At 40.4% G+C, this 27,497-nt stretch overlaps 1 protein-coding gene across 6 annotated transcripts in view; it reads right to left on the bottom strand.

Annotated features, from left to right (window-relative positions):
- The window catches only part of LOC126995938 (uncharacterized), an 85,382-nt gene that overhangs the window by 4,849 nt on the left and 53,036 nt on the right, over window positions 1-27,497 (bottom strand). The window contains exons 6-30 of one of the 6 annotated variants that reach the window (XM_050855843.1): window positions 26,937-27,080; window positions 24,764-24,927; window positions 24,304-24,454; window positions 23,213-23,395; window positions 22,637-22,768; window positions 22,192-22,374; window positions 21,865-21,996; window positions 21,424-21,606; window positions 21,027-21,158; window positions 20,506-20,694; window positions 20,176-20,316; window positions 19,627-19,809; window positions 19,294-19,434; window positions 18,934-19,116; window positions 17,639-17,689; window positions 14,256-14,387; window positions 13,800-13,982; window positions 13,408-13,548; window positions 13,077-13,268; window positions 10,653-10,790; window positions 8,208-8,294; window positions 6,992-7,180; window positions 6,585-6,716; window positions 5,889-6,071; window positions 4,679-4,825 (exon numbers count right to left, since the gene is read on the bottom strand). In XM_050855843.1, coding sequence (XP_050711800.1) covers window positions 4,679-4,825; window positions 5,889-6,071; window positions 6,585-6,716; window positions 6,992-7,180; window positions 8,208-8,294; window positions 10,653-10,790; window positions 13,077-13,268; window positions 13,408-13,548; window positions 13,800-13,982; window positions 14,256-14,387; window positions 17,639-17,689; window positions 18,934-19,116; window positions 19,294-19,434; window positions 19,627-19,809; window positions 20,176-20,316; window positions 20,506-20,694; window positions 21,027-21,158; window positions 21,424-21,606; window positions 21,865-21,996; window positions 22,192-22,374; window positions 22,637-22,768; window positions 23,213-23,395; window positions 24,304-24,454; window positions 24,764-24,927; window positions 26,937-27,080 — 3,816 coding nt within the window. Of the gene's footprint in view, window positions 1-2,546; window positions 2,688-3,879; window positions 4,024-4,678; window positions 4,826-5,888; window positions 6,072-6,584; window positions 6,717-6,991; window positions 7,181-8,207; window positions 8,295-10,652; window positions 10,791-13,073; window positions 13,269-13,407; window positions 13,549-13,799; window positions 13,983-14,255; window positions 14,388-15,225; window positions 17,014-17,638; window positions 17,690-18,933; window positions 19,117-19,293; window positions 19,435-19,626; window positions 19,810-20,175; window positions 20,317-20,505; window positions 20,695-21,026; window positions 21,159-21,423; window positions 21,607-21,864; window positions 21,997-22,191; window positions 22,375-22,636; window positions 22,769-23,212; window positions 23,396-24,303; window positions 24,455-24,763; window positions 24,928-26,936; window positions 27,081-27,497 lie in introns of those variants that run through there. The other 5 variants (XM_050855842.1, XM_050855845.1, XM_050855844.1 and 2 more) reach the window with 5 other exon arrangements.

Genomic DNA, 27,497 nt, shown 5'->3' on the forward strand with positions numbered 1-27,497 from the left:
GAGAAAAGAAAAATATTATTAATATACTGAATATTGCTATCAAGGTAGGAGGAAAGGGCAAAGGGAAAAAAAGGATGAAGGACAATGTTCACTATATGGCAATCACTATGGAGGAGAGATTTGGGAGTGGGGGAGGAAATATCTGATAAATTTAAAATATTTTGAGGAAGAAATGTTTACCAATTCTTGAGTCAAATTATTTGTAGAGAAAAAAATGAGAAGTACTGTCAAAGTTTCTACTCTGTATCAGAACCAGCCTTTAAAACTTTTACTGTATTAAGATAATCTAAGAAATTATGTCCAAAACCATGCAAGCACACTGCAACTCAGAGCTATAGTTAAATACTATGTACTTGAAAAGACTTTAAAAATTCACTGTGTGTGTGTGTGTGTGTGTGTGTGTGTATATATATATGCATATATTCATATATGCCATGCATATATATATACATATATATATATATATATATATATATATATATATATATATATATATATATATATAGATATATATATATATATATATATATATCATCATTATTATTATAAGTAGTTAGTGTTAATATTATTACTACTAGGCATGTAATTCATGCAAGTTTATATAAATACTGATACATCTACACATGCATTTAGAGCTTATTCAGGTCAACTTGACAAAAAAGCCCAACCTCCCACTTTTTTCCACCCAGTGACCATCATGTCCTTGTCTCAAGAGGCACACAGCACCCAGACACACGGCAGGGCTATGTGCCTGGGCTGGCCAGAGTTCTGGAGGTTCAGGGACCCATGTCAAGTCAACATGAATAAAGAGTAATGAAAAAAAAAACTTTCACACCAAGCTATCTACTCAGCAGCTGGGTTAATTAACTGGTCATTTGTCTTTTATGAGTCTCTTAAACTTAGGAAAATTAAGCAGAGTAATAGTGTAAGAATAAACATGGTGATGTTCATAATAAACAAAAAATAAGGCTATCAAAGGAAAAGTACATTTGTCATTACAATGATGCACTGAAGAGAGAACAGCTCCATCAGGAAGGTTGTGTCTCCTTTCAAGAGTTGACAGAAGGGAAATGTGAGCACTATATTACTGTTTCTTAATTAATAAGAAAACAGGGAACAGCAAATATCTAAAATGAATATTAAGAAGTGTCAACTCTAAAATTTAAAAAAAAATTAATGTGGATAAATTGTTGAACATTACACTGAGAGCACAGAGTGAAAGTTTCTGGAAGGATGCAGAAGTGTCCTGTTCCCTTCACTTAAACAAGTCAGAACTACTTCCGTGCACCACAAGGAGGCTGGGCATTCTCAGGGATTTTTGGGTTCATCTAAAAATATAAAAAAAGGAAAAGGAAGGGAAATCATACAAATCAATCAACTAAAGAAAAAAGAAAGATAAGAATAACAAGCAGGGACCAGGTATCATTACAAATCAATAGAAAACATTCAGGTGATGAAAAAATTCCTCTAGAAAAAATATTATGAAGGGAAACAAGTTTTTCCACTAAGCTATCCGCCATGGGATGCTTATGACTCCTATCATCATTGTTCAGCAATGTTGATACTCTTGTGCTAGGTGGAAGATAGTCACCAATTGTTGCTAGGACCAAGGAGGCACAATGTTGTCCACTACAGGTGGTACAGGCAAGACAGGCTGGTGCGAAAAAGCAAGGATATGACTGGCTGAGTTTAAATCTTTCTCTCGGTTCATCAGAACATTTTGGCTCGGTGGGTTATTATGCCAAATTTCAGCAGTTTATTGCCAACAAGCTACCTCACACTTCACTGTCTAGTGTATAGTTGCTGTTCAGTTTGGGTTGACATAAGATTAACCCATGGGAGGGTTGTCAGGAATCAGGTTGAACAGCAAGGGATACTCAAATTTTCATATATTAATTTAAAGGGGAAACTCAAGAGTTTTAATCCCAATTATATTCCATAGTATTTATATATATATATATATATATATATATATATATATATATATATATATATATATATATATATATATATATATATATATATATATATATATATATATATATATATAAAATCATAAACAAATATACGTACTTGGGATGTAATTGGAATTAAAATCAATTTGCAAAATTAAAAATTGCCACTGTATTTCCAAGCAATTTTTGTCCTCAGAGGTAAACAACTAACAAATGGATCCAAGCAGCTGTGTTGACCGCCCTATCAGAACAACACAGCTCCCACAACACATTCATGTAACAGCTGTCCGGAGATATACATACACACGTTAATGAATCACACGTGCACATACACTTGCCACTTGCATACATTCATCCACAGACAAAGAGGGAAGGTCTGGGCAGCACCCAAGAATGAAAGCACAGCAGCAAGAACAATGTACTCTGTGGTGTTGCCCTAGGCTGACCTGACCTACTGTATCACATGCCCAGGCCAGCTTGGCGTCCGGTCATGCCACAAGTCAAGTCTAGCGTCTCAGCAAACTACCAGGAGGGACTCAGCATATAGCAAGAGGCCATGTGCAAGATGTATGAGCAGAGGAAATTACTTACAGAAGAACACAGCCATGAATGGGGACTCGTCCATGAGTTTCTTTAGCATTCTACCATTAACAGCCTCGATCTCTCCGTCCAAATCACGGTTATCATCATCTTTCAGCCATTCCAGCACACTACCCTCGTTCTGCATATCTCCTATGTGGCAGAATGAGTCACCCGTCAAAACAATGATGGCATGATGCTCCCCCACCAGCCTGTTGTTGTAGTGTGGCACTGATGAAGGGTTGTTTTGCTGGATTTAGCATGGGTAAGGTCATTTTAATGTGTTTAGTGGCTAGCCAACATAATGTCTAGTTTCAACTGAAAGGAGATGTAGACTGTGGAGAGCAGGTAAAAAAAAGTGTGGCGGGTAAAATTAACAAAATAAAAAAATAAAGAAAACCCCACAGCTTACTGGGGAAATGGAGAAAGGCTCTGTACATAGTTTGACACTAAGTGTCTCGACACTACCGTCATGCAAACCAATAGACAGACATGCACGCAAGTTCTATGATGAGCCAAAGCTGGTTTGCTTTTTATATGTATAAAGGACAGGAAGCACGAAATTGTACAACTCAGGAAAATGCGAAGCCGTCTTAATCGACTTATTAAAGCGGCTTATGAATGGCAACAATGAAAAAACAATTATTTAAAAGTCATGTTTGTCTCGAGGAAGTACTCACAAAATAAGGCGGCCAAATAGGTTGACTGTGCAACAAGTTGGTCCAGCATTGCAGGATTAACGTGTTCAATTTCATCAACTAACTCACGATTCTCATCATCACTCAACCAATCCAAGAGAAATTTCCCATCCTTTATTTCACCTGAATGAGAAAACGGGAAGTGGCTGTCAGGGGCGGGAGTCGGGCAGGGATGTCATGCTTGGGGAGGTGCACGCAGGAGGGCCAAAAAAATAAAATAAAGGAGGAGGGTGTAGGGGGAACTCTCCCAAAACAGTGGGTGGTGAACAAAACCCTTCAAGTGCAGGGAGCCCCAATACCCACCCAAGTGTGATGCAAACTTTCCCACTTACATTAGGTTTGCTTTAAACCTAACAGGTCTTTCAGGGGGTGTTTTATGCAGCAAAACAAGAAAATAAACCAGAAAAAAAGGTGTAAACCAGGGTAAGACAATGGCATCCACCACACAACACCACGTCACCACCAGTGTACAGCATGCCACAAATTTAACTTTGAACTCAGTAGCAGAAACGGTTAGATAAATTCTCAAGAATTTTTCTAATATTACTTGGGCTACAGTAGAGTTCATAGTGCAGAAGGATGTAGTTGCCCGCAAAATGTTTTAGTCAGAGCGTCACCACACACCAGGTGGCTCTTTGCTCGCTTACTTATAAACACAGCAGCCACAAAGGGATTGTTCTCAATTAATCGGTTCAACATGTGCCTATTGACCTCCTCCAGTGCTCCCTGTAACTCCCGATTGTCATCATCAACTAGCCACTCGTAGACACTTGACTCCACACTGAGGTCACCTGTGGACATGGTGGAAGGGGCATGTGTGTCATCACTTAAATCAGGTAAAAACTCATCCCAGTTTACAGGTGAATCCCTCAGTTCACCTTGTTTTGGCTGCCTTTCTGTACCCAAAACCAAACCTTGGATGTGAGGTGCATGAACTGTGTCCTGAAGCAGCTGGAATATAGGAATCTCACCCAAATAAGACATCCTAGCATTCAGCATGACCAAGTTAGGGCATTATCTTTGTTGTCATACTTTCTCCCATAAGTGAATATCAACAAAAATGAGCTCACTAGTTATGATATGCCACATGCCAGGGTGTTCCTCCACAGAAACACCTCTATAACAGCTGCCTCAGTCACCAGCCAATGCAAGATTACATAAGAAGGGCTGGAATTGTAAAGGATACGCCACATATATGAAGACTTTTACATATGCGACTGGACACTGGGGAAAACTAATGAACAAGGGATGAGGAGGGATGGGCTTACACAATTTTTAGTCAAAAGGAGTATTCAAAAACTTGCTCTGGGACACACAAGCACTCAACAAAGATAAAGGTATAAATTGTTACACGGCCAGTGACCAATTTCATTTTGGTCATCATGTAGCAAAGCACCACCTCCAAAAACACGAGTGCAGGAGTGGCTGAATGCATACTGCTCTTACTCAGGAAAAACGCTGCAACGTGATGACTCTTTCCAAGAATTGCGTCAAACATTCTGACATTAACGTCCTCAATGTCAGCTTCCAATTTACGACTATCATCATCAACTAACCACTCGACGACACCGGCACGCACTTGGGTGAGATCATCTGGAGAGGCAGTATTGCAGGTCAGGGCAGTGAGCATGAGATGACTTGTTAGCTGACCATTTTGTGCAATAGATAGATCATCTGAGTCATTACTGTTTCTCATCATATTCATGCATGCTATCCAAGGGGGGGAAAGTACTTAATGTACCTATAGCTTTACAGATACAAGAAACAGGCAACATTATGTCCTCATCACCATCTTCAGTGATCCACTTCATGCAAAGGCAGGATGAGAGTCAAGAATCCTACATAATCCTTTTGATGAGTCATGGAGATTTAAATCCTTAAGAGGTTGTCCAGACTGAGACCTCCACTTGCCGTATCACAGGAACTCTGTCCCCTGTACTCGCCTCGTACAACATGCAGTGGAATGAAGACATGCGTATTTTTAAAATTCCATGTCTCGGGTCAGCAGTCAATAGAAAGGGAATGTTTTCGACTGTGGTACAAGATATGTACATAGATCATTAATGGTGCTGCTGCCGTGGCTACAATAATTTCATTATTTTTTTTAATCTATATCATGAGAGAATAGATTTTCTAGACTGTCATTCTTTACAGTTGCATGCTTCATGCAAGTAAAGATATCATTGAGAATAAAAAATTCAACTTTTCAATTCTGCCTAATTTTGTTTTAGCTTAATGATAAATATCAATCATATCACCTAATTTGCATACATCACATCTTACTATGCAAGGCAGAATGATACATCACAAAACTTACTAAAAAGCTTGATTCATATTAATTGACCATCCACAAACATGTAAGCAACAAAGTATGTTGGTAACATAAACTATGCAGTATCTATGTGAAAACTCCATGTAAAACAGTTTGCATGTATCATGTGTCAGTAAACCTGAAACTCTGAAAAGATATAATTAATGCATAATGAAAAAATAAATTTACTAACTAACACTGTACGTGGCATTCTAAAGAGCAAGGAATAACATTAATTATTACACTGAAGATTGGTAGTGAAAGTATTGCAAAGTTTAATAGTACTGCAGCTCACCTATCTAAAGTAACAATAACAAAAAGAAGAGGACAAGAAAATTAACTGACCGTCAAAGATGAGTGGGTTGCCGTTCCTGAAGTAGATGAGGGCCGGAAGGGTCTTGATGCCGTACCGCTTGGCCAGCTGAGCATCCTGGATCTTCACCATGTGGATGCCATACACATCACACTCGTCATCAATGTTCTCCAGCTCTGCCAGCACCGTCTCGCATGCTCGACAGTTTGGCTTGTCTGCCGAGGGTGGTGGTGGTGTGGCACAGTAGTGGAGGTGGCGGCAGTGGTGGTGAGAGAATGAGACATATACTACTGATCATATAATTCAGTGATAAAATTAGTGATTGCTCATGAGGAATTAGGACACCATTTGAATAAAGAGCCAATGTTAAATGCTACAGAGTAAAATGAGGTTATCTACAAAAGTATTAAAATAAATGAGAACAGTAGCTACCAAGATTCTGTGATATAAAAACAGTATATTGAGAAATGTCCACAAGTGATCTAAAATAATGCTAATATGTAGTAAGTGACAATAACAATCATAAGTACTGATGATACACCTTACAGAAGAAAATCAGACACTAACTGAGACTCAAAAGTGGCATGTAAATCATTTTTCTGACTGGTGGTAAGTCTGTAAAAGCTATCTTTGGCAGGATGAATGGACTACTGCAGTCTTCTTGCTTCACAAAGTCCTGGTGTTCCTATGAAGGCAAACACAAACATGTCCGGGGCAACAAGACTTACAGAAGAAGACAGCAAGGTACTGTGTGTCCTCCAGCATCACCTCCAGCATGTTCCTGTTCACGGTCTCAATGGTGTCTTCCGTCTTCTGTAAGGTGAGCCACTGGAGCACGTCCTCTTCCGCCAAAAGGTCCCCTGAAAACCACATTACCAGCTCAGATGGATGAATATGAAATATAAAGAGGGAGAGGCAGTTTGTTGAAGCTGTTCTTAAAAAATGTACTTGAGAATAAAAGACATCATGCACTAATGCAAACCAATGTGAGGTCCAAAATATATCACAATTTTCTTTCTAAAGCCCAAATATATGAAATAGGACATAAAATAAGGCACTGTACTTATCAAACTACAATCTTTTTTCATTTGTGGGCAAATGTATCAGCTATGGAAATATTACTAGATATAAGTACCTTCATACACGGTGGGGACTTGATGTTCAAAGTAGAGGAGTGCTGGAACGCTGGTGACACCATACCGCTCAGCAACCTTGAGGTCCTGAGTCTTGACAAAGCTTACACCAATCCTGTCCGTGTCATCATCAATGTTTTCAAGCTCCTCCAGGACCTGCAGGCACGTGGCACAGCTCGAGTCATCCCTGTCTGGAAGAGGAATGTGCCAAGAGATTATTACCTGGTAGTAATTGGCCTTCAGACTCATGCTTATAACAGTAAACAGATGAACACTACCTGTCAACACAGATTGAGCATTTTCATTAATATCACATTAAATAGTAGCTCCAAACACACACTGAGTTTTTCTCTAAATGTTAATTGAACAGTATCTCCATGACAATTGCTAAGTGAAAGACATTGACTTTGTTATTTTCATGTTATTCCTGGGACAGTTAAAAGGTAATATGGATATATGAATCTTTCAAAGCTGAAAGTGGGGATAGAAATCTTCATGCCAAAGGAGGAGCATCAGGTGGACTTCACATACTATCTGACGTGACTAAGAGAGGACTGTCCTTAGAAAATGCATAATAATCTCTGACATAAGACCATGAAATTCACTGATAACAGACATCAGAATGGGTGGTAACTGTATTCACCAACAAGAATACTGCTACTCTTCAACACTATCTACATTCTACATCTTTGCTTTCCTATAGTTTGATTAGCATGAGCACCTTCAATGTTAGAAACTACTCTGACTAACTGCAGAACTGAGATAAACTGCCATGTGTGTCCTCTCATGTGTTAATCCAGCAAAAAACTCCACCGCACCTACATACAGCACGAGAAAACTGTGGGCTAAACATGCGTACATACAGGAGAGAAAAGGAGGGAGAGACAGTCATGTGTAGTATTAGCCAGTACAGTGTTAATTCAATGCTGATATATGAACTTCCAATTATAAAGTAAACAATAGTTCTACTTCATGTCCTTTGAGTCAGTGGATTAGAGAACTTAGATCTGACAGGTGTGGCCAGCGCTCTGCCCTGCCAACACACTGTCAAGGCTTGGAAGATCTGAGTTCCCAGGACGAGAAGTAAGCGGGAGCGCGGGTCCCTCTTGCAGTATGGGTGTGAATAATGCGGTCACTGGCTGTGTGTGTGCAAGTTACGGGAGGGAGATTCTAGGGGGGGAGGGAAAAACGCAGCAAATAAAAAAAACTATTTATCACTTGTTTCAACAGAAGCCGTTTCATTCTTCTTTTTCTTCTTCTTCTTTTTCTCCTCTGCGTTTTGGTCAGGGCAGCCAGATAAGTCATCTTCATGGGTCAGGGGAAAGTGGAAACAGGGATGACGGAAGCATGTCAGTACTGAACGCTGGGGCTCAAGACATCAAGAAATAACTGCCTTGGCTGAGTGTATCAAAACAACTCATGAATTCACGAAGAACGATCATTTAGTGTAACATGTTCTTAAAGAGTTTAATGCCTTTGTTACATTCACTCAACAGAAGACAAGACAGGACAACGATTTTTTAAATATGAAACATGGAAGACAAATGCATGATTGACAAACCAAATATCAATTTCATGCTTGCTGGAAAGAAATAAAAATCAAACAAGGTATGTAGACAACTGGTAATAGTTCTTGCTGTTGTAATAAACACTGAAATAGCTTTTAAAAACACACATACCACATCAAATATCCACTACAGATCTGACGGTGAAAGGAAAACTATGAACTTTTTTAATCTTATATCTACTGGTGCAGTGTTATAGTCTGTTCAAAAGAAGTACGTGTTCCTCTGGCACCTAAGGAGCATCTGTCAGGCTAGTAGTAGTAGCAGTGGTGGGCACACTTTTGCTAATCTGCTAACTGCTAATTAGCGAAGCTAACTTTTTTGTTAGCTGATTAGCATTTTCGCTAACTTTGGAAACAGTTAGTAGACCAATTAGCTTCCGCTAAATGTAATTCCTCCTCCCCTGACTCTAACTCCACTAAAAAAATTATACAGGTTTGTTCTTGTCCGTTGTGGGCAGACACAGCACCAGTGGAGCCACATGGTGCAATAATTCCAGGGCTTCCACTTTTGGGTAAATTATGCATTAAAGTTGGGGAATTGGACAATTATGAGGGAAACTTTTTACTATTTTAGGGTAATGCATCTTCTATTTCCAACTCTTTGAACTCGGGATTTAATTACAAGAATTTGATGTATGTGTACACCTTTATCATCATCTGATTTTGGCATACGTTGTTGTTATTTAATTTTTGTCAGTTCGGTGACTGACTGGGCTATGTAAGACCCCTGTTTGGCATACTATACCTCTCTGGAAAGATCTATGTCTAAACTACAATATATTGAAATTTCAGGTAACTAGGTCTGTTTTTAATGGTTTTAGATCCAAAATACTAAATTGAAGCTAAATCCATACAAAAAAGTAAGCAGTTAGCGGTTAGCGTTAGCTTCCACTATGTAATTTCTTTATCAGTTTAGCAGTTTAGCGTAAGTGAAGCTAACTTTACAGTTAGTGGATTACCAGTTAGCAAAGCTAACTTTTCAGTTAGCGGTGCTGCCCACCACTGAGTAGTAGTAGTAGTAGTAGTAGTAGTAGTAGTAGTAGTAGTAGTAGTAGTAGTAGTAGTAGTAGTAGTAGTAGGACCATCATTTGTCCTCGAAATCATCATATCTAGTAATAAAAGATCATTGAAGCTTACTATGTAACATTATCGCAGCTATTTGGAGCCAGTTAACAACATAAAGTCTCAGGAAATCTTGGGCCACATTTAGCACCAACACACTAATCAGCACAAGGTTTTCAGCAAGATTTCCACCAGATCAAGAACAATCTGTGATGCAGACAGCGCATTAAATAGGCAAATGTAAAAGTCTATGGACACAGCCAGCCAGGTTTACATTACTTAACAGCTCCCATGAGGACAACCCAAACACCCTGGATTATTCCCCCCCAGAACAGTTTTCTTCTCCATTACTATATAACTCGTATGTTAGGAGGGTTAGTAATAGGTGCAATAATCATTCTTAATATCATAATGAGCTTTTTGACAAACATTTGTAAATTCTACAGGCACTGTTGAGTCTAAAAGTGTCAACCATATCCAAGCAAAGGTAAATGAGATAGAAACACGCAGGACGAGAGCATATTTGATTGACAGACAATCCCTGTGAAAGCCACAGAGGAATGTAGCCAATCAGGAGAGCCCTGCCCAATGCCAAAACATCGCCTTGGTGACTGAAGAACACTTTGTTTGAACAGACTATGGTTCCACCTTCTCATACAGAATCCATTTCCTTTGACTAATATTTTTCCATTATCATTTTTCTCTGTAAATTACTTATGCATTTAATTACCATCAAGAAAGAACAGCATCTCAGGTTATAAATCATATAGCCTCTAAAGTATCCAAACACAACTAGCAACCTTGAAAACTGCATCATATTACTGTATTTATTTTACATAAGCATCAAGTCACTTTTGGTTTACATGAGTGCAGAATAAGCATTAGAAATATATTTACTTGTATATCAATCTAGCTTACTTTTTGGCTTAAACATATAGGAAACTTAAAACAGCATAATGCACTTTTATGCCGGAGATTAAATAATTTGATCAGAAATGAGAAACTAAATAGCAAGAAGAGACGGACACACTTACAGAAGTAGACGGCAATGGCATCAGCATCCCGGATCACACGCTGGAGAGCTTCCCCGGACATGTCCTCGATAAAGTCGGCTGTCGGGTCCTTCTCCGTCAGCAGCCACGACAGAAGGTTCTCCTCGTTTTTCATGTCCCCTGCAGTCAGACTCAAAGTGAGGGCGGGAGTGCATTGTTGGGAGGGAAAGGGCAAGAATGCAGGAAAAGAAAGGGACACAGAGAAAAGGATAAGAGTATGGTGAGCCCTTGAGTTTCACATCTAAGTGGTACCATGAAATTATTGTTACACTTATTAAGTTTTGTAAAATCAAAAATTGAATATGAGAAAATTTCTAATTAGTTCTTGAGTCCCACTAAGTCACAATTTGGTCACCCTTTTTCCACCTCTCAGACATATTTGAATGCCACTCTCAGTCATGTCACCAATTCTAAATTCAGTATTAACAAAATATTTCTTCCTTTTCCTACCAAGTCTGCACTCAAGTCATATATAAACAGGTAGGATTTCATTGTTATCTCCAACACTTAGCATCTTGCCAAGCCATGGAGGCCATAACAAAATGCAAAAATAATAGCCAAGCACAAAGAGCAAAAAAGAGTGAAAAAACATCAGAGCAGGTTGGGTGGTGCATGGAGATTCCATCAAGTACATGGCCAACAACAGATGCAGTCTGGCTCGAAAGCAAAACTTTAATTTTTAATCGGCAACCTAGATCGATGTGCTATATTTTGTCTTACCAATAAACTTAAATTTGCAAACCTTATGCTCCATGAACTCAAGGGCTCACTAAAACAACAGGGGTACATTCTGTGCGGGAAAGCTGGGGATGGGTGAGCCACACACGGCTGGGTGCTTGGGGATAATGTTTTACTTAACGATATTAGGAATGGCAGAACTTCCGGGAACGGTCACACTTGGTGCAGAAGAAACAACTTAGTAACATAGATGAGAGGATGCTGGAACAAACAGTGGTGTGCCTTGATTAATATGAACAAAGGGATCTCCAATACTTAAGAATATATCAAATTGGGAAGGAACAACAAGTATTATTACTGTATTAATAGTAGTTATCACATCAAAAAACAAAATTATGAGTAATTACACATTTCTATTAAGATTCACATTAGTATAAACATATGATATGAGCACATTCTTGAATTATTAAATAATCTTAACCTACAAAACCATAAAGGAGGGGACATGGAGTACCTTATAGGGACACCTTTAATGTTTAATATTACACCTTCTGGAAAAACATTTTAAAGGAGAAAGAGAACATGCCAATGAGATAACAGTACCAACCACAACACTAAAATACCTTCCCGACAATCTACACCTCAAACCTCAGACATGCTGACATTCACTAGATTACAAGAGAGTGGGAGGGGTGAGAGACAAGGGTGAGGGCTGCCAGGGGCTGCCGGGGTGGGGGGGACTCAGGAGGGAATGCCATGACAACCTACCACCTGAGCAGCGCCGGCCACGCATTCATTCATTCACCGAGGGTACAAAAGAGACACGATGTTATTAACATTCTACATAAAAAAGGCATTTGCTAATAGTATGTTTGCTTGCCTTGTACTTCTCAAATTCTAAGGAAAAAAATCAGTTTTAAAGTAAAATTTAAGAAAATACTTTTCATTCTAGTATTATTAGTGATAGTAATAATAAAACTGACTCAGAGTGACACATAGATGGATTGCCAGTATGTATTTTGTGTTGCTTTTTCAGTAAATGTATACAAAAGTATGACTGAATTTCTCGTTTGTTCTGTAAGTCAGCTACTTGAAGGTCAAATTTCTTATTGTTTTGATATTAGCACGCACAGTAATTCATAGCTGTGGTTATGTTACTGAATTTAAACACCTTGATAATTCATACTGAAGACAGTTTCAACACCACTTTAAAAGTTCAGTCTAGCAATATTTCAGGTGATTATGAATTCTCAGTATTACAGAGCTATGAATATACTTTATTCAAGCCAGTAATGGAAAAAAATATGTAGTGTGAAGTTGAATGACCTCTAATGTCTATCTTCTAATTCTCTTGAGGCTCTTTACCTTCCTGTCTTATAAATATATGAATATTAATGATTTAATGACAATGGTTGAGTGTATATACATAATCACAAACAGCCCTCCCACCCCAGTTACTGGAGAGACGTGTTTATTCTTCCTGAAGTCCTCTGATCCTTCAATATAAATAGAAAAGTATCTTTGACTTCTCTTAATGTCCCACTCACAGATGGTCATACACCACAGATGCAATTCTAGTAACAACTTTCTAATTTTCCATGTGAAGTAGAATATATATTTACAGTACTGCAAGTCTAACAACTGTATACTGATCCTGACAGAGCAAACCAGGACTATTAGGTAAAATTCATATAAGGTCATTAATAAGTTGAGTATCTCTATACACACCAGCATAGATGATGGGCTCCTCGCTCCCGGAGCGGTAGAAGACAATGGCGGGAAGAGCGTACACGCCCACATCCTTGGCCAGCTGAGCATCATCAATTTTCACAAAGTCGATACCATTAGCATCAGCCTCATCATCAATGTTCTCCAGCTCAGCTAACACTTTCTGGCACTGCTTGCACCCCACCTCTGAGTCTGGGCACATGCAAGTAGAGATGAAAACAAGTAACTTTAAAGAGCAGGCATCAGAACAGGTAAAGGCACACACTGATAGATATGTATAATGAAGTTCACTCTGAGCAAGAATGGAAACACATGTAACGATCTGACTCACAAAAGAAGACAGCGAGGTAGTCAGTTGTCTGGCGAAGCCTTTCAAACATCTTTCTGTTCACCTTCTCAATGGCATCATTCAACTCCATGTTCTCAGGTGCCGTGAGCCAGTCCAGCACGTCCTCCTCATCATACAAGTCCCCTGTCACACAGAACAAAGGAAAGAACTTATATGTGTTTCTTAATGCACTGGCCTATTATTACACACACAGTGTAGATTAATACAGCTTTTAGGGAGGAACTAACAGCTTATACAACTAAAAATAACTAAAAATAAATACCACTGACTCATATTAACAATGCCTTTACAGTTCAAAGGTGAAGAAAATAGCATATGAATACAAGTTATTTTTACATTTTGTTGTCCAAAAGGTTCATTACGTCATGACCTACCATCATACTTAATATGCTTGGCCTTCCTGAAGTAGACAAGTCCTGGTGGGTTCCTGAAGCCATACTTTTTGGCCATGAGTCTGTCGTTCATCTTGACCATCTGGATGCCATACTCTGCTGCCTCGTCGTCAATCTTCTCCAGGGTCCTCAGCACCTTCGGGCACTCATCATTCTCCTCATTGACTGGACAGTAATGTGGGGGTTGAATCTTATCATAAAATGCACACACATGTATGACTTTGAATGTCAAGTTTTAAAGAAATTTCACAATCTTAGCTTCAATGAGAATGCCACAAATAAGAGCATATCAAACTTAAGTGTGTATTGCATGAAAAGTTCTGGGCAAAACTTTGTGTAACTTGTTTCTGAAACTTAACCAAGAACTCAAATAATTGATGGTCGTTTAATCAAAAGTCAAATCTGAAGAAAATCATTGGTAAGTGTACTGAGACTCACAGAAGTAGACAGCAAGGTAGTCCTGGGTGTCGATGAGGGTGTACAACATCTGCCGGTTGATGTTCTCGATGGTATCCTCGTGACGCTGCTCAATCAGCCACTCCAGCACATCCTGCTCTGCCTGGATGTCACCTGAACACACACACAGACACATGCTCAGTGACAGTAATGCTGACTCAAGGGTAAGGTGAGTTGCTGGCTGGCATGCATTTTGCCTACATGCTCATGTCAGCGACATACATGACATACATACTACATCATTCTCAAAAGACTTCCCTCAGAATGTTCTAATATAAACCTTAAACTTGCCGCACTATATATGTAGAGGTTGTATGAACATGCTAAGTTTTCTTTTCATGTCATATAAATGCCACTTTGTATATTTGTGACATGCACTTATCTAAAAAATCTGTGCCCAAGATATAATACCATGTTCTGTTGTTGTGTGACTAAACTCAGTTTAGTTTCAGATTAGATGCAGTTCACTTCCCTGATGAGGACTCAACCAGTGTTCATGTGCATGTGGTCTGAGTATATTCCAGAGTCTCATGTGAATCATTTATATATGTGCTTCATGCCTGAGTCACATCATGTGTCTGTGATGTAAAAATTCCAGACAAGCTGAAGCACCGCTGTGTCAGGCAGGAGGGAACTCAAAACGAGACGGTGTTGCGTGCTCCTGGCGACGTGCAACTTTGGAAACATGCCCATCCCTGCCGCACATGCATACAGCCATACACGCCCACACACATGCACACAGGCACACACACATGCATGCACACACACACACACACATATGTGCCTGTCCATTTCATACATTCTTACACAAACATTCACACACACAATAAGCACAAACAACACTAACATAATGCAAGATTATGATGGTAGAAATTGTATCAGTTTCATACACATGACACACAAACAAAGAAACAAACAAATATAATCTAAACATCAATACTGGATCACATTTAACATCAACTAACATAAGACAGATGAAATATTTAAGTACAGATAACTGCAAGATAACTTATTCAGTTTCAGATATTACCATAAAGAGTTAATGGTCATACATCAGATTAATATCTGTATTTGGAAAGTTTATATTGATGAAAATCTCTTTTTCAATGAGAAATGTAAATTAGCAACCTCTTTGATGTCCCTCTTTAAAACATTGTGATGGTTGAAAGTTATTTAATTTTAAGATAGGAGGTACCAAAGTGAAGAAAACAAAAAGGCAATTATTGATCAGTGGCATAAACATAACCTGATTTACAAAAATAAGTTACAAAAACTCATTTAAAACTTAAATGCCATGTGACAGCTGAGTGAGTGATTAGTGAAATGTCTACCTAGGAATCACCTGATGTTTCTGCTCCCCAGAATGATCATCAGAAAGTCAAGAGTGCAGAGGATGAAGAGCTAACACAGTGCAATGAGCCACAACGACAGACACATGAGGCAAGACAAGACAGAGTGCACCAACAACCATTCAGCCAGCCTCTCTTACTGCCTGCTGCCTCTGCTTGCTCTTCAAAGCGCCTTTTTCTTCCCTTTGCAGCATAGCTCTTGCCAGTTTTATTGCTGTTATTTCTGACTTTCTTTTCAACTTTAGGTATGGGATGAGCATGTCTTGCCACATTAAAGGTTTTAACGCTTCCACTCACAGTTTCATTTACTGTCGATATATCTTTCTCATTTTTCTTATTATCGGTGATCTTGTCATCTTTTTTAGAGCTCCTTTTCTGTGTCTTCACTTCCTTCTTTCTTTTAACTATTTTGTTCACTTGTTTTTCACCAGCGCCATCTTTCACTTCATCATTACCATCCTCAATGCTGCTCTTGTTTCCACTTTCTTCTGCTTTATAATCATGTTCCTCAATTTCATCTTCTCCGCTAATGACAACTGTTTGCATGTCTTCAGACCCAATTTCTCCTGTGTAACTATCCCCTTCATTATCGATCTTGTCAGGCTCTTCATTTATTTCTTCTTTGATGGCACCAACAGTTTTGTTCTCTCTCTCATCACTCTTCATATGCTGGAAGTCTTCATCTTGACTCTCAACGTGCTTCTCTTCATCACACATTTGGCCACACACACACTCAGAATTATTATCATTACCATCCCTATCATCATCTTCAACAGTATCATCATCTTCACTATCATCCTGGGCAGTAGAATCATCATTATCATCATCAACAGTATCATCATCTTCACTGTCATCCTGGGCAGTAGAATCATCATCATCATCATCATCAACAGTATTATCATCATCACTGTTACTCTGGGCAGTGGTACCATCATCATCAATAGCATCATCATCTTCACTGTCATCTTGAGGAGTGGCATCATTATTATCATCATCATCAACAGCATTGTCATCTTCACTGTCATCCTGAGCAGAGGCATCATCATCATCATCACCATCATCATCAACAGTATCGTTATCATCACCGTTATCTTCAGCAGTGGCATCATCATTGTCACCATCAAGAGTGTCATCATCTTCACTGTAATCCTGAGCATTGGTGTCACTGCTGTCATCATCAATAGCATCATCATCAATGTCATCCTGAGCAGTGGCATCACCATTGTCATCATACATTTTCTGAGCACTAGAGTCAGCGCTGTCATCCTCGAGCTCCTCAGCCACACCCGTCCTCTCCCCCTCACTCCCACCACCACCCTCACCTGCCTCCTGTGCACCGCCAGGCACTACCAGCCTGGAGGTGAGAGCCTCCAGTGAGGCGTCTATGTGGCCTGCAATCGTTTTGTTCAAATGTTTAAATTGCTCTGTAAATATCCTCAGTATTAAGTCTCAAGCAATTTAGCATACAGATGGTGACCTCATTCACAACTATCTTTCGTTTTATTGACTCTGATTCTCATGACTGGATCATCTATTAACTTCCATACCACAGGGATGACTTAGCTAAGAATATCTTTTAAAGCATTTCTGAGAAGGTAAAAGTTACTTTTTGCCCTGAGGAAAACTGTAATTTTCTCTAAAACTAAGATTATCAATGCAAAGTAACTCGCTCAGATACGTATATGCTTTGTTTGAAAGTTAATTAAGTGTGCCAGCAATTTTAGTATCAACATTATTTCACTGATATATAATTGGAACTACATCTAATTGGCTTTACCTCTGAAAAACTAAAAGTACTCCTTGATAATTTACAAAATTCAGTAAAAACTACCAAATGAAAATACTCTTGCAAACCTCAACACATGAAGGTGTAATTCCTAGGCTTTTGCCACCACTATGAAATACTAAATACAACCACTTAATAATACCCAGCAAAACATGATCTTGTTCTTAAAGTAAATATTCTGAAAACTTTTGGACACTGACACAACACAAAAAAGGACAGACTGTGCTTACGTGTGTGTGCAACAAGCCAAGACAACACCTCAGCACCCCTTGCGAAGTCACCTGGGGAATGCAACAGATGGGACCTAGCATGAGGAGGAAGGAATGGTTTGTGGAGGTGTTGGGAGCCCTGGGTCACACGTCAGTAAAGGGGTATGAATGAGGAGGAGGAGGAGGGAGTGCTCACGGAAAGATGTAGAGCCCAGGTCAAGGGCCAACATGGGGGTCCAGTAAGAGAAGGAACAAATGCTAAGGGAAAGCAGTACAGCCCGACGTCCAAGGGCAACAGTGGGTTCACAATCAGGAGTGAAGGGAGGTGTGGTGCCCCATGGGTCAACAAGGGAGCATGGGTAAGGCTGAGGCGAGGGCCACACAGTTAAGACTATGGTCTAAGAACACCCTCTTCAGACAGTGTAGTTTTATGCCGTTCAAGTGGCTCTTTCAAGCAGGGTGTTTGCAATATGTCCTCACCCTTTCAATAAGTAATCACATCAGGACAAAGAAAATGCTCTGGAGAATTAAGCCAATGAAAAATAAATCAAAGTAGAAGTGATAATTAACATTATTTGATAATAGTTAATTTTTATACATCAGCTCAGATTTCCAAGGCAATTTTTTTCTTGATATGAGAACTAAGACTATCCAACAGAAATGTTTCATGGCTTTGAAATCTTGCTATATTTCTGGTGGATATGTATGAATGACATAGAACTCAACACCTCAGCTGGAGGTGGAGGACTTAGCATCTAACAACGATGAATTCTTTACTCTATCAACTATAAAATTACACATAAACTATGAAAAGGCTGTTCTGCCTCTTTAGCATTAGAGATTGTGCATACTACAGCTTCTCAGTCTTGGATACAGCAAAGTGATCGACTAAGTTAAAAAAGCAATTTATCAGCTGACGTACGATATATTATAATTTTTTAGATAAAAATGACTGACTATAAATTAAATATATTTATGTACAGAAAATTTCTCAACCTCTTTTAAGGAAATCATATCACTACTAAATTAAGCAACTATGCCTCAGGAGCTTTGGCAGTTTTCATTTATAAGAGTAACTGAGTATAATGAGGCATTTAAAACTATGTTGTTAAGGGTCGGAGGAGCAGCACACACACTGCACATCAACGTAAATTAAACACAGCAATATTACACTAAAGGAGCCACTATAACTCTGGAGATATTAAGAAGAAACCAGGGATATATTTAGTGAATAAAAACAACAAAACTTGGTAATTATTAAACTGGTACTCCACATATTGTTCCCTTGTGTTTCTCCTTCCCAGCTCAACACCTACCGTCATAGATGCTTGGAACTCCACCTTCAAAGTACACCAGGGCAGGCAGGTGGCTGATGCCCAGGTCCTCCGCCACATCCACATCATTGGTCTTCACAAACTGGATGCCAACCTCGTCTGTCTCGTCGTCTATTGTCTCAAGTTCTGCCAAGATTGTCTCGCAGGTTGGGCAGTTGTCATCATCTGGCAAAGGTGTTTATAAGAGCTGTCATCACTCTTTCAATGCCAACACCCTACTCTTATGAGACAAAATCAGCCTCTCAGTTCTATATCCCGATATGCTCATGCCCATCCCAACACCCACCCATACCCACACTTCCCCATCCCCACTCATCCACCCACCCTTTTCTCCTTACTCACAGAAATAAACAACAAGGAACTCAAAGGTGTCCACGAGGTTTTGCAGCATTTTGCCGTCCACTTCCTCAATGATGGATGCTGGTCCTCTGTCTTTATTGTCAATGAGCCACTCCAGGAGAGCTTCTTCATCTGTCATGTCACCTGTAGTGTAGGAAAAAGAGTGAGCATTTCGGGTCCTTTTTATACTATAAGTAAATCCACTCAATTGATTATTGTAACAAATACAAGAAATATATAACTGGACAGCAATATTATATGACCAGTGACACACAAACTGATAGAAATGTCACAGAGGAAAAAAAAAATCTGAAGTGCTGAGGCTTTCTTCCTCACCTTCATATATCTGAGGGAACCTGTGCCTGAAGTAGACGATGGCCGGCATGCTGGCGATGTCATATTCTTGGGCAATGCCTTCGTCAGAGATCTTCACAAAGTCAATGCCGATGTCATCACAATCATCATCAATGTTCTCCAGCTCAATGAGAATCTTCCTGCTCTTCTTGTCATTCTCATCATCTGTAAGAGAAAGTTGCAGTAGTCAACATATTTGATGTCAATTTGCTTTGCAATCACAATACAAATTGTGCTTAAATGGTCACCCTGATAAAAGAAGTGGTCTGAAAATATACTCCTGTACACAATGGAAAAATCATGTATGATCATGTAGTATTGACCGTTGTTTGTAATGGGATGATCATATCACCACAAGAATAACAGACTGCATATCATAAAGGAGATGGGGAGTGAAATAGTAAGATAACAAAGGCATATATGAGCAAGGTAAATGAAAAAACTCTGAAGGAAACAACAATCATGAAAGATAATAGTTGTCTTTACAAACATGCAGGTAAAGGAAATGTGAAAAATCCATCAAAGACTCACAGAAGAACACGGCCACATTGTCAGAGGTGTTGAGGATCCTCTCCAACATGCGCTGGTTCACTTCCTCGATCTGGTTGGGGATCTGCAGCGTATCCTCGGCTGTCACCCACTTCAGCACAGCCTCCTCTTTGGTTAGGTCACCTGCAGCCACAGAGAGATCATTCATGAAGGTAAGTTTGCCAATGTGTATAAAATGCTTTAATTTTTACCTTCAGAGCCATATCATCAGAAACTCTAGCAACATGGCAAGGGTTATTGTATCATCGACAAAAACAAGGTAAGTGATCATGTTCTCTTGGTATCAATCAAATCCATCATCCCACAGCTCACCCTTGTACAGCAGAGGCTCCCCGTTCCTGAAGATGGCCAGGGCCGGGAAGACCTTGATGCCGTAGTTGTTGGCCAGACCAGTCTCCTCCGTGGTGACGAAGTGCATCCCGTGGTCGTCCGTGTCATCGTCAATGTTCTCCAGCTCATTCAGGATATGGTCACACTTCTGGCCTTCATCACACTCACCACCTGAAGGATATATATAAGAGTGTGTGTGTGTTTGTGTGTGTATATATGTGTGCAGAAGGTGTGTGATTGTTCTCAAATGCCAAAAATTAAGCTGCTTACCAAATCTGTAAATACTTTATTCCAAATATATATAAATTTCAGTAGCTTAGCTTGGCATCTACTAAAAGCTGAATAGATACTTGACACACAATGACAACAAAAAATACTAGTCCTGTAAATCAGAGAAATAAAGATAAACAGATGAGCTACATATGAAAGACAAAGTAGATAAATATGAATAAAGATAAAGAGAACAAACAGCAGCAGGACAGTAAAAAGGTTTTGAGACTCACTGAAGTACACAACGACGTACTCGAAGTTGGCAATGAGGTCATCAAGAATCTCATCCGTCACCTCCTCGATGGTGTCAGAGTTCTTCTGTTCCAGCAGCCACTCCAGCACCTCCTGCTCATTGGAGAGGTCACCTGAAGGGAGGCAAGTGAGTGTTGGATTACCCCACCATAGCCATTGCATTAGGTAAACAATTGTAAGATGAGTATACACATATCCAATTTAATACTTTTTTTTCATTATCATTGCAAAAACTGTCTAAACAATAGGCCTGATAAACTTACCCCAGAAACTTCATAACCACATTTCTTTGACCCTAAGACAAAAGATATACAAACAAGCATCAGCTGGCATAAAACATCATCAGGATAAACATATTCTGAGGAGCTCCAACCTTACCCTCATATATGCTGGGGATCCTGTTCTCAAAGTACACAAGGGTCGGGAGGTCATCGATGCCGTACTCCCTGGCTTCAGCATCATTGTCTATCTTGACGAAGGGAACGCCGGCCTGCTCACAGTCATCATCAATGTTCTCCAGCTCACCCAGCACCTCGTGGTCCTCAGCATCATCCTTGTCATCTTCAGGGGGAGGGATCAAGTTAGAGAGAACATCAACAACCAAAAAGGAGCTGAAGTCTAAGTTATTCTCTCTAAAATTTACAAGTGTGACATTTCTTATTCGTCCTAGGCAATGGATCTCCTAATTCTTCTATATAAAAGAGTATTGGGTTATGATCATGGGTGAAGAAATGCTACTTATACTCTATGATTAACATAGAATTAAAGGAAAGGCTGTAATAATAGAAGTAATGCAGCAAAAATCTGTCCTCCACTCACAGAAGAGCACAGCCAGGAAGGGCTCGTTGGCGATGAGTTTGCCGAGCATCTCATCCGTCACGTCAGCAATCTCTTCATGGTCGACGTGATGGAACAGCCAGTACAGCACCTCCTCCTCCTTCATCAAGTCACCTGACACACACCATTACAGAGATATATCTTACTCAGGTCTAATTATTTGAATTACCAATATAATCAAGTACATAACTTTAAAATACAATTAGCAGTACAGTATGAAAGTATGTACTGTTAAAATTCAAAGGTATTTTTTGAACACATGCGGATATGATTTTAAAGCATAAGAAAAATAGGTTACCCAAGACTCACCCTCAAATATGTAAGGGATCTCGCTCTCGAAGTACACCAGGGTGGGGATGGTGTCGATGCCGTACTCCATGGCCTCCTCATAGTTGTCGATCTTGACGAAGTAAACCCCTCGGCCGTCACACTCATCGTCAATGTTCTCCAGCTCCGCCACGACCTTCCTGCTGCGGCGACTCTCCTTGTCGTCTGATGAAAATAACTTGCTCAGTGACAGTATTAAGGATGATGCTTAAAAAGTCCTTTGCATAAAATGAACCCTAAGATTCCACAATAAGCATGTGTATTTTTTTACGTAACTTTAGGGTATCAGTAGCCTATAAATGTAAAGATGTAGGTATTTCAAATTAAATGTTAAAGGTCTCCAGAGCTATCTATCAAACTCAAAAGCCTATTACTATAAGAGGCAAGGGCAAGCTCTAGGCCCTAGTCTAGAGTGTTGGCCACTCACAGAAGAGAACCGCCAAGTGTTCCGTGCGTTCAATGAGGCGGTCAAGCATCTCGTCCGTCACCTCCTCGATCTCGTCCTCCTCCACCTGATGCACCAGCCAGTCCAGCACCTGCTCCTCCACCAGCAAATTCCCTGAAAGGCCAACACAAGTTGCCAGTCAGTCAGGGTCCATTCAATTCTCTAAACTGAAGTATATCATCGACAGAATAGTATGAATCCATAGGGCAATAAAATAAACAGAAACTAAACCTGTTGATGATCTCAATAATGCATGAAAATTGGAAATAACTGAAAATGTCTCTTTACCTCAGAAACAGATGCCAAGACACTTCATTCTTAAAACTTAAAAACTCATATAGCAGCAAGAATGTCATGCACTCAAATAGTAAAAGATTCTTCATGTCTAACTTCCTCCTGACATGTTTCATCTTCTGCCTTATTACATATGCCAATTTTAAGGTAGCAATCATCAATAACAATCTGACCCTACTTCCTATACTACTTATCAACACCACATTCACCAAACTGGCAATACTTCCTGCACTACTTATTAACATAATATTCTCAACCCCTCACCGGAGTACACGGAGGGGACGCCCTTCTCGAAGTACACAAGGGTGGGCAGGACGTCGATGCCGTACTCCTTGGCCTCGTCGTCGTTATCTATCTTGACGAAGGAGATGCCCCGCGCGTCACAGTCGTCGTCGATGTTCTCCAGCTCCGTCACCACCAGCTCAGAGTCCTGCTCATCCTCCTTATCTGGGTTCCCGCAAAAAAAAGTGTAAAGGCCATCTAGATTAGTGTGCTCTGGCCAGTCTCAAAGTGAAAAGAGGTTAAATTCAAACAGCTTGATCGCACGTGAAAGGCAAGGTAATAATGGAAGAGAAGTGGAGGTAAAGCCCCGTTCACACCTTGGCGAAGTTTGCCACAGTAGCCGGTTGTTGGAAATGTCGGATTCGTCGGTGAAAACTGGAGGAGTGAGTTTTTTGGCGAGCCGTTCGAGGCACCGACCAGCCCGCACCACAACACACAGAGGTGGACATTCGCGACACAAATTCGCCAAAGGATGAACAAGTTCATTCTTTGGCGATCTTTTGCCGCGACACCGGCGACTATGAACACCAACTACGAGGAATTGGCGAGGCCCATACGTCCGACATTGGAGACTTGTCCGCCGACTACGGCGAAAGTCCGATTCGCAGTAGTCGGCACTCGCCGACCACTTTCGCCGAAGTGTAAATGTGGTAAAAGAAGATGCTAAATTTGAGAAAGTTTTTTTTTTTTGTGCGCTTATAGGCTGGCTCACATTTTCAATCCTACACTAAAACAACAAATATAGCAATGCCCCCAACTTTGCATCAACTGATGGGCCGTACCCAGAGCTGTAAAAGGGGGAGGGGGGGACTTTTTCCACTAAATGTGGACTTTTGTAGCGACTTGAAGAGGGGCGTGTGGCGAGCGGCGAGCGATCGAAGCGAATCAAATCGGGGTTAAAAAAAATTACAATTCTGGATTCACTTTCCTGTTGTCAAAATGAAAAACTGGGACTTTTCGTTCCAGTTTTTCGTTTTGACCTCTTAGAAAATTAACTTTTTAGCAGATGGGGGCATCCGCCCTGACCCCCTGGGTACGGCCCTGAACTGTTACATCTTCCGTGCCACACTCACAGAAGAGCACGGCCAGATGGCTGGACTCCCTGATGAGCTTGTCCAACATCTCGTCCGTGATGTCCTCGATCTCGTCGGTGTGCAGCTGTTCGACCAGCCAAGCCAGCACCTCCTGCTCCTTGTGCAGGTCACCGTCGTACAGGGAGGGGATCTGGGGAAGGGCCAGGGTGATAGCGAGGCGGAAAGGTGAGGAGGGAAATGTTGCAGACTGAGGAGAGAGATTGTGCTCTGTATAATTACCATGTAAAGGAATATGAATTGAAAGTATCATGTGGGAAACGTCCTGCATTCTGCTTCACCCTTGTCAAACGACTAAATAAATCTTCTAAGGTAAGCTTAACGGCTGACACTGACAGTAAGTAATATACACTTCCAAAATAGAACTGGTGAATAGCTTACGCGACGGAAATAGACAGCAGAACAAAACATTTCACGAGCCATAGGTAACTGTCATCCTCACCTCCTTCTCGAAGTAGACGAGGCAGGGCGTGTCTTCAATGCCGTACTCCCGCTCGGCCACGTCGTCGGCGATCTTCACGATGTGGATCCCTTGGGCGTCTAGGTCGTCGTCGATGTTCTCCAGTTCCTGCAGAATCATAGTGTCGTCGCTGTCTTCCCTGTCGTCTGTGGAAGTGAGAGATGGATAATTAAAACATACAAAGACAGAGACATTGAAGAAGAAAACACTGTGATATGGCGGCTATAGACGAAGGCAGAGAGGCACTGAAGAAGATAGAAGATAGAAAGAAAAGGCAGAGAGGCATTAATTAAAGGGTGCGCTCCCGTTACAGAGAGTCGGAAACGCTACGAAATTACGAACGTATTGCCCAACCCGAGGTCAACCAACCCTACCTCGACCTAAAAAAAAAAAAAAAAATACTCTTTCACCTCGGCGTCCCTTTGAAGTAAGTTTGTTGTTGTTACGGATCACAAAGGCGGCGCAGGGCGGATCCTGTTTCGGTTCAGTGTATTTAATCAGTAGCTAACCGTGTAGGGTGTATGTGGGTGGGTGGGGGTGGGGGGAAGCTATAGTACACCAATGGCTTCCCTTTAGCCCCCCCCCCCCTTCTCACCCTTTCCCACTCCTTTAAACACGCGTGACATGCGGTATGTGACTTTCCACTGTCATCCCAACGTCATTCCCAGCTCGGTCACTTTCATGTCATGCCACTGCGGGCTATTTCGAGCCACGCCAAACCTAAAGTGATGGCTCTAAAAATATGGCATGTTTACGGATCCGCTGACCTAGACATCGAACCTTACGTGCTCATGGGCCGCCAGACGACGCAGTCCACGCAGTCCAAAAGGCATTCAGTCCGTTGATTGTTTCCTCTCCCACGACGTTCCCAGTAGAATTGCGTCGTAGTTAATTAAAAATATACCAAGAACCAGTCGACCTATCTCCCCTACGCATTTCCTATCCCTGCTGCCTCTTTCCTCATCAAATAATACTCGACTGAAATATAAAACAGAGGAAATCGATCTAGAGTGTATAATGTTACAAGGGGGGCGTCTTTTTCCACTAAATATGGACTTTTGTAGCCACTTGAAGATGGGCGAGTGGCAAGCAGAGCAAGCCAAATCAGCTTTCCCTAATGACTCGTAGGTTCCTGGTTGTGTTACATTCAAAATACCAGGAAGCGACCTTGAAAGCGACTTAATGCAAACGTATCCCACATCTATTTCCAGTTAATACTTAATACAACATTCTGCATAAGTCAGGGACACACGGTAACCAAGCCACCACTCATTATAATACTTGGAAACAGCGATACAAAATGAAATAAAATGTTGCATTGTAGCTTGTTAGTACCTCGGCAAGGTTGTGAAACGCATTTCCTGTTTTTAAAAAGGTGGATTTTCAACAGTTGTTTTACCTTTTCCAATATGAAACATTTCCATTGTACAGATCCGTGTTTAACGCTGCGTGGGTAGCCAGCTCGCCCTGAAAACGAAGCCTATAATATCAACAGCGGTTTTTTTATTTTTTTATTTTATATGATCACGAGAGCAGAAAAAAATATTGTATATACCTAAAAATCATCACAATACAAATTCTCTGACCGAACTTTTGATCTTTCCATCGAGATTTATATGTGGATTCACTCTCACCCGCACGAGTCTTATATCTATCTATCTATCCATCTATCTATTTATGTATCCAAACTATCTATCAGACTTACCAACACCACAACCCCTTCCTCAATAAACAACAAATAAACTACACTATTTCTCTCTTCTTTCCTCCTTCCTCTTTCTTCCTCTTCATCCATACCATCATCTTCAATCACACCATTAGTACACATTATCTATCTACGAATCTATCTATCATTCTACCTATCAATCTATCTGTCTATCTTATTATTTTAATTTATCCATCTCTCTGTCTACCTATATACGTATATGTATGAATGTATGTATCTATCTATCTATCTAAATTCCTACTACTACTGCTACTTTTACGTTCTACCACTACTACTACCACCACCACCACTACTACTACTATTACTACTACTACTACAACCACCACTACTACTACTACTACTACTACTACTACTACTACAACTACTACCACCACCACCACCACCACCACCACTACCACCATCACTACTACTACTACTACTACTACTCACAGAAGACGACAGCGAGGTGGTCCAAGGAGTCGATGAGGGTGTTGAGGAGGCCAAGCGTGACGTCATCGATTACGTCATCATCGTCCCCCGTGTTTTTGTTCTCCACCAGCCACTCCAGCACCTTGTCCTCGTTCATTAGGTCACCTGGGGGAGGAGGAGGAGGAGGCGGAGGAGGAGATGAAAAGAAAGAATGAAAGCGAAGAGAAATGAATAAAAGAGAGGATGAATGAAGAAATAGAACAAGAACAAGAAAAGAAAAAGGAGAAAAGAAGAAGAAAACGAAGGAAGCGAAAACGGGAGAAAAAAGGAAGAAAGAAAGAGAGAAAGGAAGAAGAAGAAGAAAGAATGAAAGCGAAGAGAAAGAAAAAAAAGATAGGGTGAATGAAGAAATAGAACAAGAACAAGAAAAGAAAAAGGAGAAAAGAAGAAGAGGAAGAAGAAATAAAAACAGGAAGCAAAAAATTGAGAAATAAAGGAAGAAAGAAAGAGAGAAAGGAAGTAGAAGAAGAAAGAATGAAAGCGAAGAAGAAAGACAGGAAGGAAGGAATAAAGCAAAGAAGA

The sequence above is a fragment of the Eriocheir sinensis genome, chromosome 9, assembly GCF_024679095.1.
Source record: "Eriocheir sinensis breed Jianghai 21 chromosome 9, ASM2467909v1, whole genome shotgun sequence".
In the NCBI taxonomy this organism is placed as follows: domain Eukaryota; kingdom Metazoa; phylum Arthropoda; class Malacostraca; order Decapoda; family Varunidae; genus Eriocheir; species Eriocheir sinensis.